This window comes from Meleagris gallopavo, chromosome 5 (genome assembly GCF_000146605.3).
Source record: "Meleagris gallopavo isolate NT-WF06-2002-E0010 breed Aviagen turkey brand Nicholas breeding stock chromosome 5, Turkey_5.1, whole genome shotgun sequence".
Lineage (NCBI taxonomy): Eukaryota > Metazoa > Chordata > Aves > Galliformes > Phasianidae > Meleagris > Meleagris gallopavo.
Window position 1 is genome coordinate 22217301 of NC_015015.2, and position 20889 is coordinate 22238189.

Consider the following 20889-nt stretch of genomic DNA (forward strand, 5'->3'; position numbering starts at 1 on the left):
CTGTTATATACTTTGATTCTGCTGCCTTCGTGACTCAGACTTCCTTCTCACATATTCAAGCTGTCTGGCTGCATTTGCATACATTTACTTCTTGAGTGAATATTTGGTATCTCTCCCAGTGACTGATTAAGATACAGGGGAAATGAACGCTTTTATGTCCAAAAACCTCCTCCTGAGCCCTGAGTCTAAGACTGAATATCTTATTGTGAATATTTGCCAACAGTGCCCTTAGTCTCTGTTGCGAACTGTGTCCTATGCTCGTTAGCCAGTTTTGTGGATCTGGCAAATTGGGATAGCTTGTCTCCAAACCAGAAATAACATCTGTATCCTTCTCTTGAAATTTGGTAGTTGATTTGGGATGACTCTTCTCATTTGAGGTATTCTTTCTTTTGTATGGTGAAGATGTTACTATTTGTATAGCTATATGGCAAAAACACGTCATCAGTCATGGTTAGTGTGTTGCAGAATTCTCTGCACCAATGGTGGAAGTAGTTCTAAGAGGCTTAGAAAGTAGGACATAAGCAGGAGAGACTTCATAGGAGGACTTCAATTTTTTTTTATTTTTTTTTTTAAATTTTATTTTTAGGAGGTTGCTGGAGTCTTCCCTCATTTCGTTATCTCGCTATGATGGAGCAGGGTCCCGGGAACATCCAATCTATCCAGATCCAGCCAGGTAAGAGCTAAACGCAATTTGAAGGCATTTTAGTTCCATGGACAAAAATACAAATATCCCTGAATTGTTTGGGAGTGATCCTAGTATAAGTCCCATCTCCTCCCTACTGACTTGCTATAGAGACAGAGCTCAAACTGAATGTGAAAAAGTCATTAGGCCTTGAGGTGAATGAGGAAATGAGAAGGAAATTGCTGTTGAGGTAAGCACATAAAGATTCCTGAAATCATTTGAGATGGAGAACACTAGGTGGCAAACAGGTGCAACAGTAAATGAGATGTTATAAATGCATCAGAAATATCTTCTCAAGAAAAAAGAAGAAAAAAAGAAATTGTCTGTTTGGGAGCAAGGGAGACTGCAGTAAAGACAGCTGAGAGCAGGCAGTGTGCTTGGAAGAATGAAATGTCTCTGCAAGTATATCTGTATGGGAGAGCATAACCAGAACGTTAAATATACTTAACTGAGAACAAATTATTGACAATTATATCTGAAGAGTCATGAATCATTGACATTAGACATGGAAACACCTGTAGTGCTGCTTAATCTCCAGAAGAGGTGGGAGTGTTGTAGAAGACTAGAAAAAGCAAACATGGTAGAGTTATCAAAAATGGGAACAAGTGATCTTTGCAGTTGCCACTTCGTGTATTAAGAAAGCAACAGATGGGATGTTGTGACCCACAGACTGTCAGAAGAGATGATAGAATTGTTAACAGCAAGCAGCTATGGAAGCTTTCAAAAACTAACTTATGACAAAATGAGCTTTCATTAGATGGGTTTAGCAAAGCTATGAATGAGGAAAATTGAGTGAATTTTAATCATATAGCCTCCTAAGGAACCTCCAGTGCAATTGCTTGAATTGAAGGTAACTAGGATTTATCGTAAAAGAGAATAGTATGGGTATAGCAGAGTATCAAAATTAAATATCTAAGTTGCTGGAGTAGTTTCATTTTGTTCTTTTCTACGTTGACAATGTTTTTATTCAGACAACACTTCAAGTATGGATTTTGAAATAAGAAGTGATGTTGCAAACTAGCCACACGATGTAATTATGCTAGTAGGTAACTCTTTGCTGACTCTGTATAAGTAAATCTTTATAGAGGGGAAGTATTCTATTAGGCCTTTTTCCACCTATTGTGAAGAAATTTGCTCTAAGCCTCTGAACCATCTTCGTAGAGGTGATGTAAAACTGTCTGTGAGTGAGGTGTAATGTAGAGTGTGCTGCCTATATGTGAGGTCATTGGAAAATGTGTCAAGGTCTTGGCAACTGAGTATCAGAGCAAAGCTGATAAATGTAAAAGCTTTCTGGATGAATATTGATTAAATGGTATGTAGAGGGTTGATTCACCTGGAGAGGTGAAAATGGTATTTTATAAATATTAGTAAAAGAATACTACTACATTTAGGTCAGTTTGTGGAGAAGTGCTGTTAAATGTCTGGAAATACACCAGTCCTTATTTTCTGGAATGCATAATACAGCATTTTCTTGATTGCTTGATTTTTAGTGGATTTCTTGAGCAGATACTGTAAAAAAATCCTTCTTGCTCTCAGGATTTGTAGTTTAAATAGGAAAAAAAGCAGGAGTGCCTGCTTAGATTACTGATTTTATTTATTTTTTCCTCCTGTGTCAGATGTCTCCCATGATGAAGCTCAGTAAAGTGTATGAAAAGGGATGACTGTGTGAGACATGTCTGAGCATTAGAAAGAGCATTGCCAGAAGTATTTTTATACTTGAAGCTATTTTTGAACTGATACAGCATTCTTCTTGTGAAAGTTCAGCCTTTTTTTTTAATCCTACAGAAGGTATAGTAGTGTGAGTTTATAAGGATCCAGAACGGTCCAGTGTTGAAACCTCTAAGAGGTTTAATTTGTTCCACTCAGTGCCACTTTATCTTTTTTCAGAGAATGAGGTACATAATGTTAATCAGTGTGAGCTGGAAATTTTGAGTAGAGTGAGATGAGTTATTTTCCTTAATAAATCTTGCTGGTGTGCTAGGCTAGTAGAATCATTTAATTGTCACTTGACCTTGTTAGAATTGGAGAGAGGTGAATAAATGGAATGCTACTGTGTTTGAGTTTTCTGTAAGCATCTTAAGTTTGTAACAGGAAAGCTAGATCTTTCAGATGTTCTTAAAAAAACAAACAAACAAAACAGAGCAACAACAACAAAAAAACTGGAGAAAGTGAAACAAAGACAGAAATCTTGATCTATACTCCTTAAGACCTAGTTATTTCCAATGGATTTTTTTTATTTCATCCTTACTCGAATTTATTTTCAATTGTATTTATGTGTTTCAGTATCTCCTTTCTGTAATAGCACTGCATTTGAACAGCCTAGGTCAAGAGTGAGGCAGGGAGAATGTTTTGTAAATTACCTCAGGCTTAGAATGAGTATTCAGGTGTAGACTACAGTAGACTTCGTCAGTGGCTTTGCTGAACATCTCTAAGGTTATTTTGACTCTTAGGTTGTTCTTCATAGATCAGATTTATTAAGCTTAGGAGACAAGCTGCTTAGGAATCAAACAGAGCTGGCACCAAAAGAGCACCTCTTAGTAGTACTTTCTTTAAAGATATTCCAAAAGATACTTCCAGACTACATATACAAAGGAACACAGGACTGGTTGGTAAGTGCATCTCTAGAAAAATCTAAGCTTCTGAAACAGTTGCTGGAAAAGAAATGCTTAGGTTGGCAGTTTGTCAAGCCTGAATGTTGTCTCTGAGTTGAAGGATGAAGTGGAATGGAAGCAACTGAAAGTTGGTGTCCATTGCCAGTGCTGCCTTCAGCTCAAGCATTCATTGGTGGTGGCTATGCTTCTGTAGTAATCACCATGGAAATCAATGTCACCAGTCAGGCAACCACTTTAAAAAGTCTTCTGGTTGAGAAACATTCATGGGTAAGTTATAGTAATGTGAACATCCTGATCATCAGATCGGTCAGAGTTGATGAGTGGTGTCTTTCCTTCTGAGACATTAGGGAGCTTGGAGATCTACAGAACAGCCTAGTGCCCTAGCATGCATGGTATGCTGATTCTTGCTGTAGTCATTCTGGGCAGCTGTGTGTAGTCATCCTTCAGCTGAAGTTCTTGTGTTTTTTATTTTTCCTTCCTCTGAAGCCACTACAATAGGAAAAGGTGAAGAGAAACATTCTTTGTTTAAAATATTTTCATGTTCTCTGTAAACATGTCCAGGTTTTTCAGGTATCTGACTGTAGCTGATGACATTGTGCAATGCAGTAGCTGTTTCTTTAATGCTCATAATGCCATTTCGTGTAAGATATTTGAACTTAATGGTAGTAAAACACTTCTTTCAGATCCTCACATTGCTTCTTACTGGCCAACCAGCAGCACCAGGTACCCAGAGAAAACCCCATCTCTCAATGATGTAGCTGCTGGATGAGACAGAAGCTGTTTGGTTCTGGTTTTTGCACAGCAGCAATTCTCCTACTCAGTGCCTTGTTCTGTGTCTGTTACTTGTGGCAGCATCAGCTCTCCTACTCCAAAGCATCTGCTTCAGTACCCAGGGTCCAGTCGCCTAAAAGACTAGGTTAATTCAGGTCCTGTTGTGCTGTCAGATACAGCTGACTGTCCTGGGGATGCAAACTTGGGTTAAGAATTACTGGATAAACTCTGCTTGTGCAGCTGGTAGATGAACTGCAGTCAGAGACTGATTTACAATTGTATTCAGTAGCTGAACGAACTTAAGAGGTATTTTCAGTGTTAAACAGTATTTCTTATGCTGCTTTGCAGCATTCTGCTCCCTCCAGGACAGCTAAATCCCTTATGCTGGTTCTCAGTTCTGATTTGTGTCGTGACCATATTCCAGAGACAGATACAGCCTGACAAATATGATTTCTTTTGTTATGTGTGCACTCATCTGCAAAGATTAATTCCCTAGCCCACTGCCGTGAATATGCTTCTCCCCTATACTGTTGTATGTTATCACCTTTCTTTCTGTGTATTGGACTTATGCTTCTTGTCCTACCTTTGGAAGTCCTCTTCATCATCTATCCATTCTGCATGCCACATGATGTCAGGAAGCTGAATCTGGCTGCTAGTTATCCATTATTGCCGGTCTTTATTGCTTATTCTTTCATGTTCTTCAAACAAGAATCATTGTGTTTCTCTTGTGATGTGCTGTGTGGCTTGAGAATACCAAATGTCTGCAAAATTCATTATTTGCATCTTTCTGTAAAAATCTCCCTATGTGTGCAATTAACAAAGAAAAAGGTTTAAATGATTATGCTTCTGGATTCTTGAGACCACTGATCTTGTATTACCTTGTGCCTGTGTTCCTTTTTTTGTCTATATGCACATATTGTGCTGTAGACTTATTTTCTTGGCATATGCAGAGACGTTGGATTATGCAAAAGGCCGAAGAAGAGAACAGCTTTTTGTTTATATGTGCGTTTCTGTAAGGCCTTGCTTTTTTTTTTTTTAAATACTTGGCCTGGTAAGTCTTCAGGGGAGTTAGGAGAGAGTAAAGAGAAATGCTTTGTACAGTCAAGTCTTTTACATTATGAAAGCATGAACAGCTTTAACTCATCTATCAGTGTGTAAATGACAAAGGAAACATCCAAAATAAAGTGCATGTTTATGGGTCCTCCTTACCACTTTTGCTGGCTGTTGAGAACCTTAGCAGACCCCATAACCTCTAGTCTGCCTGCAGATTAACAATGCTGAAGAAATAGCAGCCTGGTAGTGTATGGGGAGTTTACAATGAGGAAGAGGCATCTCTTACTCTCCACGTATTTCTCATTACCTTCTTTTTTGCTTATATGCCCTGAATGTATGGAGAAATGGGAGATTAATTGTCCTTGATCGTTGTCTGCAGCCAGAACAACATTAATAACAATCAGTCTCTTGGAGAATTAGTACTTTTTTTTCATGCTGCTTTCAGGAGCAATCTCTCAAAATGCTATTAAATACAGATTTTCAGTGAAACGTGACGTTAGGGATAGTAGCTGAGCACTTTGTCGGACCTGGTCTGATTGTTTGCTGCTCATTATGGTGGATATAAATGTATTCATTCATCTTACTTGTAGTACTTCACCATAGAACCAGCACAGCTTGCTTTGGATTGGGATGAGCGGGCAGGGAAGAAAGTCTAAGCCATATAACAACCATGTTATCGAAGGATGATTGTGGAGTTACATTTTGTTACTTGTTGTAGTATAACTCGGTCAACCTTTGTAGTGGTGGTCAAAATGAGAGTGAATATGACCTTAAGAGTTCTATTCTGAAAAGACTTAACATTGCAGCTCTGTTCTGAAGATGGATAGCATTCACGGAAAGCAGAAAATCCATCTCTTATGTGGTTGCAAGAAAGTGTATTTTCATCTCTATGTTACTCTCTGGAATTTGCTGTTTACTTAAGTTTTTGTTTATTTTTTCTTTGTTAAAAGCTGCTCAGACTTTTATCCATAGACAAAAGTATGGCTGTAAACTCTATTATTGGACTTTTGTCTGTGATGCCTTTACAGAAAAGGAGATCAGCACGTACCAGGGTCATGAAAATATAGTCTGGTAACTTGCATTGATGAAAAAAATGGAAATCAAACATGCGTGGAATGGAAGAGCTAGAAGTTAAAGGAATTAGGCATATTAATGTCTTCAGTTTTTGAGGGGTTTTTTTGTTTGTTTGTTTGTCCCTTTCCCTGAATCTTTGTTCAAGCCTAACTCAAAGGTGAAGACCACGATTCTTCAAGTCTCTAGGCTTTAATACTGAGTAACTGTGCCACAGAAAGTGTGCACTAGAAATTGTGGATGTACGTAGGGTGAGAAAACAGTGTATTTTTACCCATTTAGCACTAAGGAACTGGGTAATACTAGTACATGACAGCTGATGCAAACAAAGGCCAAATTATACTTGTGAATAGATTAAGAGTTGATTACAGAGGAAGATGGGGTGCAGAGTTTCAATCAGGGTGCTACTCTCAGAATTCAGGGGGTCTGATGAAGCTGTCATTATATGAAATCCTTACCATTTGGGTTACAAAGTATTGAAAACAGCTTAACTTTTTTCCACACTTGATGTTTTGTGCTATTCCTATGAAGTACCTTCAAGACAGCACCACCTTGATTCACTGTTTGAACACTAGTGCTGTCTGGCATTGCTAGCATTGTGCATTCAGACTGGGAGTGGTCTTGCTCCTTACCAGCGATGGTTTCTGGGATTAGTTGCGTGATCTGGTAATGAAAGAATGGATTCCGAAGGCTTCTAAGAAAAGAATTTCTGTGCTGTGGTTGAAGTTTTTGTTTAGAGATATTCTATAGTGCTTATATTTGCACAACAGGAGAATCATGTAGGTGTGAAATGTATGAAGGGAAAACTAGTTTTACTCACTTTCTTTACTTACACTGTCTTACCCGTGGATAAAATAAAACCAACCTGTTTTGTGATGTGCTGCTACCGTCCTGGAACTTGGAGCTCCCAAGGAAGGGCAAGGTCATTCTATACTTCTGTAATAAATGTCTGTATGTATCTCTCTTTCTTGCTCAGGTTATCTCCTGCTGCATATTATGCTCAGAGGATGATTCAGTATCTTTCTCGGAGGGACAGTATTCGGCAGCGATCCATGCGATACCAACAGAACCGTCTCCGCTCTTCCTCCTCCTCTTCTTCCACTTCAGAGAACCCAAGCCCATCTGTAGAGGGAAATGACCTGGAATTTGAAGATTTTGAGTAAGTGTGCATATGCTGTCTTGCCCTTTTGCTAGTATGTTGTCAGCAAAGGACCACTTTGTGGCCTCCCGCTGCTTACCAAGCAAAGACATCTCAGGCCTCCTGTCAGAGCGGGATAAGTTTAGATCATTCGTTCAGTCCTTCAGTGAAAACGAATTGCTACAAATTGATCTTGTCATTTCTGTTACAAAAAATGAAAGAGGCTTCAGGCAAACTTGGCACGTGATTCTATCTCAACCAGATTTAAAGGACTGGTTGAACAAAGGAAAGGAGAATTTTGTTTTGTTGTGAAATGGATAAGGAGCCAAAAATATATCAGAGCTTTCAAATATTGAGACAACTAAGAACAACTAGGAGGCTTTGCAGAAGTTAGTTCTGTAGTCTGAGGCTATTGGAGACAGCCAGCATGTTCCGTTACTTTTACTTGTTGAATCTATAAAACTTTGTCAGGTTACTTGAAGTTTCTGGGATTGCATTTTTGGAAGACTTTTTGCTTGTGAATCTGTGTTAAGGCTTAATTTCCTGTAAGGAGAGCAAATGGCTTCTCATGTCAAAATGAGGAATGGCCCTGCGTCCTAACCTTAGAACTGTACTTCTATAAGCCACTGTATTTCTTCCTGAACAGTTTTCCTGACAGACTTTTAAGTCTGCTCTCCAACATCTGCTTTTGGACTTTTAGTGATACCCAAAGTGATCCCAGAGAACAAATTTGTAGCAAATCCTTTCTAATTAGATGGGAATAGAGTAATAGGCTGTTTAGGATGGCATGGAAACCAAAAGCTCAGGCATTTAATTGAAAATGAATTTTAGAAGAAAAGAGAATGACTGTTTTCTCATCTGTCTTCAGTTATTCCCTTTAAATAGGAGACTTTTCCTTTGGTATTTTAAGTATTTCACTAATTTTTTTTTTCTCCTCTTTTGTGTATATTATGCTTAAGACACAGGATTATTGTGAACACGGTTATAAAAGTAGTCCATACAGACAGTGTGGTAGGGACATGCGATTCTTTGAGGGGAGCTTTGAGCCCCTCGTATGTCTGGGCTTTTGTGTTGTTTCCTACCAGCAGAGGATGCTGTCAACTTCGTTACTGTCAGAATTTTCTTGTTTGCTTGCTGCAGTTGCACGTGTTTGAGATGGCATGATGCTAAAGCTTCATGCCCTTTGTGTCAGCGTGAAGTCCTTTATGAAGAATGCTGGTAAGACTGTTTCCAGAAAAGCAAGACATTAATCCCTTTCAAGTGGTGATAGAATAGTTGTGTTTGTTTTTTTCTTTCCTGGGTGTTATTTTGTGGAGCTGTTGTTTCATGCTCCAGCAATTATTCAGAAGTATAGGGTGAATGAGTATCTCCCCTGTCCCTGTGGCTTTGTATAAGATGAAAATGAAGGGGGGCAAGGTAATGCAGAAGAGTCACTGACTAGTAGGCTTTTTCAAGCAATACCCTGGCCTGGAAAAGAAGAAATGTGCTGGCTGCTGAGCCAATTTTGTAAGGCGGGCACTTCACAAGCGCAGACCTTTATTTCTTTTGCTCCATTCCCTTCATCGGAGGCAATTTGTTCTGCAGGGAAAAGAAAAGCTAGTAGAATCCCCATTCACAGAGTCAAGCAAATACCCGCAGAGAAGTGTGTTCCCCTGCAGATAATATTCATGTGTTGAAAGCACCCAGTCAGAGAACACTTCAGTGAACCAAGCTCATTGCTTGTCTTTCATTTCATACTGAGCAAGGAGAAGTGCTCATTCCTTACTGTATAGTGGCTGAATTTGTTGGTTGAATGTTTCATACTGAATTCTTGTCTGTGCATTCAAGACATTGTCTTTTTCCTTCTCTGCTTCATTATTTCTCATGGCTGATTAGAGGGAGCTGCTGTGCAGGGTCCTTTGAGCTGAAACTTGTCTCCTTACTCATTTGATTTCTGCTGAGACTACACAATGAAATGTTTAGCACAGAATTCTTTCTTCGTCTTTTGACTCCTGTATCCCTGCTTTTTACTTTGTTGCCTGAGCAGAGTCATATGTTTCTTTCTTAACCTAATCCAGGTGCTCTGATTTCTCTGCTTCTCATCTGATGTATTACAGAGAATTGTTTCTTTGTATCTCTGGATGCAGCTCATGCTGCATTGGTATCCGATCAACTACTCTCAATGTAAAAGCCATAGCAATTTCCCTCAATGCTTTATCTTTCTAAACTGATTAATGCAGTTGGTTTTAATTAATGCAGTCTCTCTTCTTGACTCTTGATGTCCAGGTAAGTTAAAAGTGGAAGTAGCATTAAACACCTGTTGGTTTTACTGTATGTAAAGCTGTGGGCAAGGATCTATATGTGCAGAGTGCCTACCAGGTCATCTTTGGCCTTCATCTTCTTTGGGCTTCTGAGGAGTCTCCTCCTCTAGGATTCACTATTACATCTTTTCAGCTTTGCTTACCTGATGGGCTAGTGTACAGAACACAGGAACCTTGGCCTCTGTGCTGTTTGTGTGCATGTGGCCCATAAATTTAAGCTAAATCTTCTTGCCCTGCACATCAGTATCTTGATTTCATTTTCTTCAGAATGCCTACAGTTTCCCCAGAATCTCTTTTGAATTAATTCATAAATATATATATATATATATATTTTTGTGGTAGTGATAGCTGTAGAGTTGGTCTAAGTATGTGAAATAGAGCGGTTTTTTTCATAGGTATTAGTAATATCCTTTCATTATACCAGCGGCTATGGGCAGAGGGAGGAGGGACACCCAAGCTATACCTGTATTATTTGATCTAATAAGATGTTATCTCTCTGCATGCACTGCCTGTGTTTAGCCTGTCACTGCTGTCATCTCACTGCTTATTAAATACAACTGACAACTGTAAACTTAGTCATGTCTACAAGAAAGTATTTTATACAGACTGTAATGTATATACAGACTGTAATATTAGGTTATTAACAGATAAATTGATATGAGTGGGTTTTTAGGGTAGCATTCTATGAATTCTAAGCTAAAATGAAAATGTTTATTGTATTCTGGTGTAAGTCTCTGAGTGGTGAATGACATCATTTCATTCTAACTGGTGGAAATAGATTCTTTGTAGACAAGTCGTAGATGTTGAACTTGCTAATCTCAAGGTCTTTTTGAGTGCCTTCTGTTTTGGAACATGTAGTAAGTTTAGATTTATGGAGCTAAACTGTATTTTCACTTCTTCAGTAAGTTTGACTGGATCTCTTCCAGTGTCTCTTACTGTGGGGTAAAATATGGGGTTAAATATGGGAGGCAGTGCTTCTAAGGACTCCGTGGATATCGCATATTAATTTTTTCTGTGTAATGCAAAATCAGTCATCCTAATCATTATGTGAAGCTGTTTCTGCAGGTTTATTTTTCCCATTCGTGTGACTCTTTTTTCTACTGCAAATATGGAAAAGAATACAGATTCTTTTATCTGCCAGACTGAAAAACAGATATATAGTACAGTGTACCTCCTTGTCTGAAAGCTCAAAAATCCTTCAGTTCCGTGAAGGCTTTCAAGCTGGGGCTAAAGTGTGGCTGTGGCTGATCCCTGCTTTTGAGGGTAGGTTGCCTGGTAGAATGTAGTTATGAAGGATCTTGGAGATAACACTTCTTTAACATCTGCAGCTTTTTCTTCTTTTTTCCTTTTTCATTCTTCTCAAAAGGGTGTGCGTTGGGCATTCAGTTGTACCACTTTCACAGAATAGGAAGGTCTTTCCTGTGTTGTCTCTGTACAAGAAGGGTTTCACCTCCCAGACCTAGAGAACTTGTTTTAATGCTTCATCTTTTTTTATTTCTTTTGAGACATTTCAGAGCACCCAGGCAGAGAATATGAGCACCATAGGCACTGTTCTACTAGACCATAATGGGCACTGTGTTTTTGTGGAAGCAGTCTTTTGCTTAGCGGAAGTGATGGATCACCTGTGGAAATCTTACAAGATTCTGGGTAAAATCATTTAGCTTTTTTTGTCAACTTTAGATCCTTTCATTTAAGGTGTTTCTGGACCTAGACTTCTCAGATGGGCATCTGGAGGAGGCCCCTTCGTAAGGGTGTAAGAGTCCACCATGTCTGTTTTCTGCCACTCTCAGTTTCGTTATTGATGCTGTCACAACTAGAATTGGCAAATCCAAGTTCGTCCAGTAGTCTCTTGTCTTAAAGTTTATGATTGAAATCTGCCTGCTGATTGCCTCTTCATTGGGTCAGTATGTCTCGCTTGTACTTTCCTTAATATGATTTTATTTTAGAGAGTGATATGGTAGGTTTTTTTCCCTCTTCTGTAGGTGAAATATTTAGTTTGGTGTTTTGTCAGTTTTTTGTCATAGCCAGAGTTCTGCTTGGAGCTGGCATTTTAGTTTAACTTTTATGTATTAAGTAGGAAAATTCATGGCTAATTAGACACTTCTGCAAGATATCCAGGCAATCACTCTTCCTTCAGAATCTCTTAATTTAAAATATTTTTTCTTATATTTTCTAGAAAGCTTGATGTGTCTTAGTATCTGAAAATATTAAGAACTGCTTGGAAGCAGTTGTGTTCTGAATTAATATTACCTGAGAAAAGCCTGAAGGGATGCACAGTGGCCATGGCAATGTGATCACTTAGTGTCACTTGGATAGCTCAGGCTTTTGACTCTTCTCTCAGTTGCTTGTCAAGGGGAACGGTGGAAATTGAGTGTGGAAAAGGAGTTGCATATCACAATGAAAAATTAGCGTGTAGTTTCCTTAATGCCCAAATGGAAAGAAATGTTTGGATGGTTAAAGTGAACGAGAGGAGAAGGGTTTGAGATTACCATTTACTGAAATATTTTTTTCCTTATACTTGTGAAGGAATTCCTTACTTGTTTTAAAATCCAGTTTTTGCCTTCTCAATCTGATTACATATTGTTTCTGGAAATGCAGAACTATAAAAGCACTAATCTGTAGAAATACAATCAGTTCACAACGTACCCGCTGTTTTCCCTGTCTGCTGTGCATTACTTTATTTCAGAGTGTTTTTTTTAATTCCTGTGACAGGAATTAAATCTGAATCTGAATTCCTTCAACTTCTGCAGAAGAAACTCTGAAAAGTAGGACTGGAGTTTTCTTGTCAGGAGAACAGGGAGTTTAGAAGGGCTGAAGTTTTTGTGAGATTCGAGATAAGTTTGGACCTTTTTGATCAGCAGTTCAGGACAGTATTTAAGAGCAATTCTGTTGAGAAAAGAGTAGGGAATCCCAGAGGTGAGGAAGAAGGCTACTTCGTAAGATGATTGTAGCTTAGCTGACCTCACCTCCAGGTGGATGGGATGCCAAATGTTCAGTTCTGATACAGTATAGTGAAGGTGAGTGAGAGAGATGACTTAACAATGATAGCGTTTTGGTGTGGTGATAGAAAAGTAGCATAGCTAAACTGCAAGGTTTGTAGCAGTGATTATACTTCTGTTTCTTTCTTACTGATGCTATTCTGATGTTTACATTTGAGGTTAACAAAACACTAGATAGGAGGTGGAAAATACATACGCACTTGTTGTTGCTTAAATGTTGGTGAAAAGAGTTTTAGAATCTTTGGTTCACCAGAAAGCTGCAGAAAGAACAGCAATTTCTTTCTGGAAGTCTTAGATGGAAAGTTTGTCATCTGTCTGTCCTACATGAGCGCCTACATGAGTACACAAGTACTACTCTTGTTAGCATTTTGTTACTTGAGTCCAGAGATAAATATAAAAAACAGGATTACTGTTTGTTGCATGTAGCTGCCTTTGTTGTTGTTTTCTTCCCACAGCCCATTTATCTATGTTTTTGGTGCCAACCGATTGGAACTTGATGGTCACATTTGTTGTTCTTTGCTCTGGTGTAGGTTTCTGTCACAGTTAGCACTAGGATGTTGCTTTTAGATACACAGCAATTTATGTTAATTATATTCATCATCTTAAACACAGTTGCAGGCTAAGAATGCTAACAAGTCCTGGATGAATGGGAATGATACTGAACCTACTCTTTGAACTTCACTTTTCAAGGATTAGTGAGAGTCTTAGTTTGGCTTGTGATCTGTTCGTAATAGCCTGCAGCTTCATTTTCCCTATTCTTTTTATCTTTATCTTTTGTGACAGTCTTTTATATTCTCCTTATCTTGGTCTTAATGTCTAATAATACTGCTTGGATGCAGTGACAGGCGATGACTATTTCCTTGCAGGAGCACTGCAGGATATTGCTAACCTCTCCAGCATAATGCTGTTTAACCAGTAAGTCAGATTCAGATTCCAGCAAGGCAAATGTCTTCGTAATGATGGTAAAGGAACAAGTGCTTCTTGGATGGTGTCAGTTGCCAGAAAACCTCTCATCATTTTCCACACTTTGTGTTGCCTGGGCTTCTTGAAACAGTCTTCACGTCAAGACTGGATCCTTCACCCTTCTGAGTTTTTCTGCAACTTAAGCTATTTAGAAGTTACATTCATTGTTTTCTTTTTGCATTTGCTTTCTGTCTCTGAAACTCTTAATTCAGACAAGGTCACCTGGTAAATGATGTCTGGTGTTGAGTGATTAAGGAAGCATTTTTGTTGCTGATATACAGAGCAGGCTGTGGTTAGCTTTCTGCAAACCCGTAGAACTGACAGTTGTGTTGTGCGATTATGTTTTCATTTCTATTTCTCTTGGAAGAGTAGCATAGTAATAGTCAATGTATTCTACTAAAAAAAAAAAAAAGCTAGTGCTTGCTTTTGACACTTAATTCCAGTACTGAAGTCCAATGGGGCAGCTGTTATGTGTTTGCTGTACAAAATATTGAATGAGCAGCAGTTGTGAAGTGATTAGATTTAGCTGTAGTGTGCTTTCACTACCCATATTCATGTTCAAGTGCTTGAAAATGCCCAGTTAAAGGGTCTCCAAAGAAAGGCAATTGTAATGTTAGGTGATCTTTTTTTCTTTTTAATAAAACATTGAATACAGTTGTTTCCTCAGTACTCCAGTGTCAGTTCTAGGCTGTGGTGTAGGGATTCTCTACCTCTGTCCAGCCTCTATTTTCTAAGGATTCAATGTAGCTATGGAGTATGACACCTTTTAGGATAAGGTGTTATCTGTTTGAAAGTTCCACCACATAGTGAGGTGATTAGAATAGAGTCAACTGGAAACCTGCTCTGCTCCTGGATAAGAGGGCTTTGTTGTGATTTGAAATTAGTGTTTCTCTGAAGCAATTAATCCTCAGTGTTCAACAGGAAAGTGCTGCTATTTCTCTTGACCGAGTGACAAATCCTCTCTTATGTGATGCTTATCTGAAACACTTCATCCTCTGAAGTGCCATTTTTAATCTTGTAAATACATTTCCCTCAGAATGGACCTTTAAAAGGTAATCAAGGCTGGAGGTTTTGTTTCCCTCTAGACAGGAGAGCCATTAGTAACACAGCAATCTACGATACCATTGCTGTTACTAAGTTTTAGTTGATAAGTAGATGTGAACACCAGAGAAAACTTTTCTTGAAAAAACTGCTTGTTTTGACTGATATTTAAGCCTTCAGAAGAACATAAGAAAATGGAAAGGCACTATGTCTTGAGTGACTTACCTAACTTCTTCATCGATTACCTCATTAAGTAGCTATGTAAATAATCTCTTCTATTCCTTACCTCTCTAGATGGGCAGCAGTGCTGTTCTTTCATGTTTTTATTCTTCAATTTTGTTGGACTTCTGATGTTACATTTGAGAATCTGTTCCATGGTCCAAATACACTTAGTGCCAGGAAAAGCTTATAGGGTGGTGTATGCCTCTTTTTGCTTAATTTTTCTTGGTTCTTGTTCTAAGTACTTCTTTTGTTCTAAGTACTTGGTAATGGTCATACCTTACAAAATCAGGTAGAAAAGATTATGCTTTTAATCTTTGAGATTGTACATTCATTTAAATCAAAGTTTTCATCCTTTTAAAGTCTGTGAATGTTGATATTTGTTACCTTTTTTAATATACCCAGTGTGTCATACTTACCTATTTGTACCTACATATGCCGGAAATCTCTACTCAGATATTGTCTTGAATCTTTTCTGTTAAACGTGTTCCTGTTTTTAGGTAAGATGCTGTGGTCCTCAGTCATAAGTAGGATGGCCTTCTTTTTCTGGGTTGAGTTTACCCATTTCTCAAGACTTAAGAATTATGAGTAAAATAGCATCTGTAGGGTGGAAACTGTAAGCTTTTAAGAGACCAGCCAACCTCATTGATCCAGAACATGTTATTCCAGCTACCATGTCTTTCTGCAGAGTTACAGCAACTTGCATTGTGACTTTCATCTTCTAAGATATGTGTATCTTACTGAAATATTGAGATCGTCAAGGTTTTGTTTATGTTGTGCTTACCTCTCAATTTTGAGAGCTTATTTCCTAGAAATGCTTCTAGTTTTCTCAGTTTGCAGGAGATGCTCAGGATCTTGCAAGATCAGGCAGAAAAAAGCTGAAGTTCTAACATTTTCTGATGTCTTGATCTTCTCAGTTGTAAAAACCAGTAGTTAATTTACTGTCAGCTTGCAATGCTGCATATCTCTTACTCATCAGTAATGGTGCTAGGAAGTGGTTGACATGTTCTTAGAACCACTAGCAAACAAAATGTGCCCCCCGCTCTTTTTTCTTTGTACCTTTGATGAAACATAATGTGCTTTATCATGTTGTCCTATGCAGCTCTTGTGAGTATGTCCTTCACAGTATAAGTCATCTGTTTCCATCCAAATCCTCAAAGAATCCTGTGAACTATATGGGTTCTGTTTCTTCTTCATGGCCATTTTATTGACATTGTAAGTGTGCTCTCTCTAAAGGACCTGGGTGAGTTTTGGCCAGCCTCCAAAGCCAAACAGTACTTTTTGGTAACCTCTTCTGAGCTCTGAATATGGTCTTTATGCTACTCTGCTGATTCCTCTGAAGTAACCTGCTGCAGTCTTAGACAACTGCTAGGCCTCGTTTGAAGTTCTGACAAAGCTTTTCTTTGTGTTATATTAATGGTGTAACTGAATCCAGTGCCAACGCTTCAAGATATTTGTAGATGCCATTTTACCAGTTATATAGCATCAGAATGAAGTGCAGAAACCTCTGTAATAGAAATTGATTTAGCATTTTAAATTTGATCAGATGAAGCAGTGTAAAATGCCAAAAATATGGAACAATTGGCTTGGTTTGGCATAATTTGATTCTTTCATGCTTGTGTGACTTTACTGGTACTGGCTCTGATAATTAAATGGCTTTTTAAAATGGTCCTTGTTGACCTAATTCTGTTGGCAATGTAGGCAGTGGGAGTTTTAATGTTGACTACAAAGGGACGGCAGATTGCATTAGAATTCCATGCTGTGTGTTTAATTTCACTTCCTAATACAACAGTTTCTAAATATTAAAGATTACCATTGCCAAGATTGAAAAGCAAAACCTTTTTTTTTTTCCTTTTTCTGATGATCTTGACTTCTGTATACATTGTTATTAATGCAGTAGCAGAGTTATTACATGAGAAAGAAAGCCTTTATTCTCCAAGCTCTAGAATGCATAGTTTAGCACCTATATATCTGTTTTCACAGCCATCATTTCCACTCCATTCTATGTACTTCAGTCAACCAGCAAGGAAAGTATCAAGAAGAAATCCAGTTTATATAAACTTTCATCCTTCTTCTGTTCCATAAGCTTTACAAGCCTTCTTGAATGTATAGGAACGTTCCTTTTTCTTTCTGCTCCTTGCTGTGTTAATGCTGTTTTTCTCCTACCAACTCTTACTCATCATGTTGCTGTTCTCAATTATTCCATGCTGGGATCTAAGCAAGTTATCTGTAACCTGAATTCTGGGCCAGGCCCTTTAAGTTTGTTGACTATTTCTTGGTGTTCGCAGTTTTCCTCCTCAGACAAACTAGTCTGGTTTTATTTCTTCTTCAGAAGTTTCCCTGTGCCATTTGCTTTTGCTGGTGCACTGAGAGCAGAGGATATTCCAAGAGACTTTACAACCCTGTTACAGCACTTGCCGTGACAAATTGGTTTCATTTATTTTTGCAAGGAAGCTGTTGGGTCGTTTTTCAGAGGAAGCTTATGAGTACAAATATACTGAGGGATTTATCTTTTCAGGTTATGTTAATTAAACTATCCACTGCAAATAATCAGCTGAATGAGTCTATAGGTAGTTGACATTAGGTAGGAAGTGGAACATGTGGTTTTTACTCCTACTTTAGAGAACTTTGTAGGAAGCTTTTAGTTTCTTGCAGAAGCGCTTCACGCTGGCACTGCAGTCAATCTAACATCTGCTCTCCTCCCTCTGTCAGCAGGCAGTGTGTAGTACAGAAATAACACAAAGTGCCACCCATCTTTACTGATCGGTAGAGCTTTTTATTTTCCTTTTTAGAAGGTGCAGAAATAATCTTCAGCTGGCACCAGAGTAATATCAGCTGTTCTAGCTTTACAGCAGTAGATGCTCAAAAACTCTTACATGACGTTGAGTATAGGAGTTTAGATATAAATGACTCTGTAAATTAGTGATTCAGAGTGATGTTTGGTAATATTCCCTTTTCACACAAACAGCTAAGTGAGTGTATCTTATGCTTCCATTCTGGTACTTGGAAATTTTAGCATTCTCACAGGATAGTCTCTTATTCTGAATCCTGTTGCATAAGTTACAGGGTAGTGGTAGTTAAAATGGTGGGGGGTTAAATTTTATTTATTTATTTTAATTTTTAAAGGAGTCTTAAAAGTATATTGCTTTATTCTGAATCTCTAGAGGCTGTCTGTTGTGATGAAAACTGAAGAAAATATAGCCTTTTTTTAACCTTTCTGACTTCTTGTATTGAGGGGCTTACGTAAACAGAGACAGTAAAGGATTTCTCCCATTTGAGTTCTCCCATCTTCCACTCCATTTCATCAGACAGCATGTGTCCTAATTTGTTTCTATGGAACTTTGGTTAGTCCCATTTTAAAACACCAGAGTTAGTTGCTTAAGTACTCTTGCTTTCTTCTGTGGGAAACTTTGCACCTTCACCTTTTTAAATTTGCTTGCAAGAGCTAGTTCCTCATTCCTTTTGAAGAGCCTGTTGCAGAGATTATCTGGGTAGTTATACAGCTGTAATCCTGTTGTTCCTCTTGCATTTATTTATCTGTTACAAGAGCATCTTGTGATTCCAGTAGATATCCAAAACAAGTACGGATCCTGAAAACCATTTGGCTTTTGTTCTCCCAGGGCTGCATATCAGCATAGTTTCAAAAACTACTACGTGACCTCTTTAGAAAAAAAAGAAAAGAAAAGAAAATCTCTATTTCTTGTCTGACTTTCACCAGCTCTTACTGTGTGGCAGGATCTGGAGCAGGATGCTTGCTGTCTCCTTTTGCCTTTTCTCTTTAGCAGGAAAAGTTGGAATGTCAGCACTCAGACTTCTCAATATTTCTTCTGTTATTGATCTGCTTCCTAATAGAGTGGAGGCTTCTGATAAAAGATCAGCAGCATCTTTTATTTTGCTGATTTCAGGAACCCCTGCTGGTTTCACAGAAACCTCAGGGAGAGGTGTGGCTTTGGCTGTGAACAGCAAATGCTGCTTCTGCAGCAGGAGGAGAAATTGATGCTTTGAGCTTTGATTTAGATTTTATTTTGGTGAAATAACGTGAAATGCTAATGAACTTTGCAGAACAACCTCTGCTCTTGTGTTCTTGGTTCCTCAAGTGTGTGGGAAACAGCCATGCAATGGACTTTCTTCTCAGCCCACATTTCTTGCTCACTGACTTTAAAAAAGCAAAATAAAAAAAGAAGAAAACAATCCCAACCACATGCACAACTTGCTGGAGAGGGTTAGGAATGCATTGCTAGTGTGTTACATAAGGAGTATTTAGTTTTTTAGTGATTCTAGGGGTTTGTAAGTAATATTCTCCCCACAGCTGCTTGGGAGGAGGGCAGTTAGAACTGCAGACAGATGGGGGTCTGGAATCCAAGGAGAACATACTGCTTGTGCAAAGTCATGCAGAGAGTAAATTTCTGAACTGAAAGCGTAAAGCATTGTGAAGATCTGTTTCAGAACTCAGCTCAGTGATGGAGTGTCGTTTTGTCAGGCACTCTGACATCTATGAATGCAGCGTCAGGAATTTTGCTTGCTGGAGGTCCTTCAGTCTTGGCTCCTGCTTGATGTGGGGTTGCTTTTATCAAAATCAGTCATGACTTTGTCTAGCTCTGGCTTGGGACTTCCAAGGATGGCAATTCCACACAGCAGCTCTGGGAGCCTTTTTTGTCTTGTACTGTTATGGGGAAGAAGGCTTTCCTGTACCTACTGTAGGACAAAAGTTTCTAAGCCCTTTCACCTCATTCTTTGAGGCATAGTCACTTGCTGTGAAACAGAATGAGAGGTTTTTGAAGAGGTATGGTTTTTCTGATACCACTTAACATTTCTGACTTCAAAGGAAAAGCTTGTGAAAAGTGAGATTTATTTTAAGTTGTGATGGCACTTAAGCTGGACTTTGAAGGGAGAGAGCTCAGAAGGAGTCTGCAGATGATGTTCCTTAGCTAGAACTTCTGGAAATGAACAGGTGAAATGTTACAGATGTCCTTGGCTAGAAGAACATTTTCTTCACGATTGTGGTGTGCTTGCTTTTGTTCTCATGGTCCAAATCACAAGGTTTCAGATTCATTTATTTGGACACTGACTTTAATTAATTGACTGTGATTTTGTTGATGCTTTTGAGACACTGACAAACAATGAGGAAACTGTGTATTAGGCAATTATATGCAAAGCTATCAGACATTTCTGGTATAATGAACTGTATGAATTTGGAACATAAGAAGCATACGACTTATGCAAGAGAACCATTAAAGCTCAGTAGTGTCCTCAAGATGACTAGTTGACATTGCTTTTTTTTTTTTTCCCTCCCCGTTCATGGAGAATACTTTATTACATTGTATTTTCAATGTGCAATTTTTTTGTTTTTCTTTTGCTGAAGGGACAACGGAGATCGATCCAGGCACCGAGCTCCCCGTAATGCCCGTATGTCCGCACCATCGCTGGGGCGCTTTGTCCCAAGGTAAGGGTTCTACTTGTAAGAATAGAAGGATGTGAAAATCCTAGAGGAGCTAGTTGCAGTACAACTCTATGGTACTTTCAGATTGATTTTCTTCTGCCAGGCTGCTGTTTTCTTGGCTGGGAATTTGTGGAACTCCTGAGATGGCATATTAGCATCATCACTGATCTTAGCGTTTCTTACCTGCATGTTTGGACATAATAGGAGGATAAAAAGAATCTGATGGGAAATTCCTAGTGAGACTTGCTGGTTTAAGATTAGGAAGCTATTGTGGGAGGTAAGGGATTTGCTTGATGGTGACTTCAAAGCCACATTGATCAGAGGAAGATCTAATCTGTAACTTGCCATTCATTTCAAGCAGTGAAGTGGCCTGATAAGCGGAGGAGTCCAAGTCTTCCTTCTGCTATAATGTGCTGAGATTTTGTCATGTTTCCTCAAAGCAATTGCTGTAACATACTGAGATGTGTCTTCAGGTACATTTACAGTCTCTGTGTTTCAGACGCTTCTTGCTGCCAGAGTATTTGCCTTATGCTGGAATTTTCCATGAGAGGGGACAGCCTGGTTTGGCCACTCATTCTTCTGTCAACAGGGTTTTGGCAG

At 38.7% G+C, this 20889-nt stretch overlaps 1 protein-coding gene across 1 annotated transcript in view; it reads left to right on the forward strand.

Annotated features, from left to right (window-relative positions):
• The first annotated feature begins 424 nt into the window (after positions 1-424).
• The window catches only part of LOC100539246 (activating molecule in BECN1-regulated autophagy protein 1-like), a 93346-nt gene continuing 72881 nt past the window's right edge, over positions 425-20889 (forward strand). The window contains exons 1-5 of the mRNA XM_019616093.2: positions 425-450; positions 587-673; positions 7166-7348; positions 20212-20292; positions 20789-20889. Of these exons, the coding sequence (XP_019471638.1) occupies positions 425-450; positions 587-673; positions 7166-7348; positions 20212-20292; positions 20789-20889 (478 nt within the window). The remainder of the gene's footprint in view (positions 451-586; positions 674-7165; positions 7349-20211; positions 20293-20788) is intronic.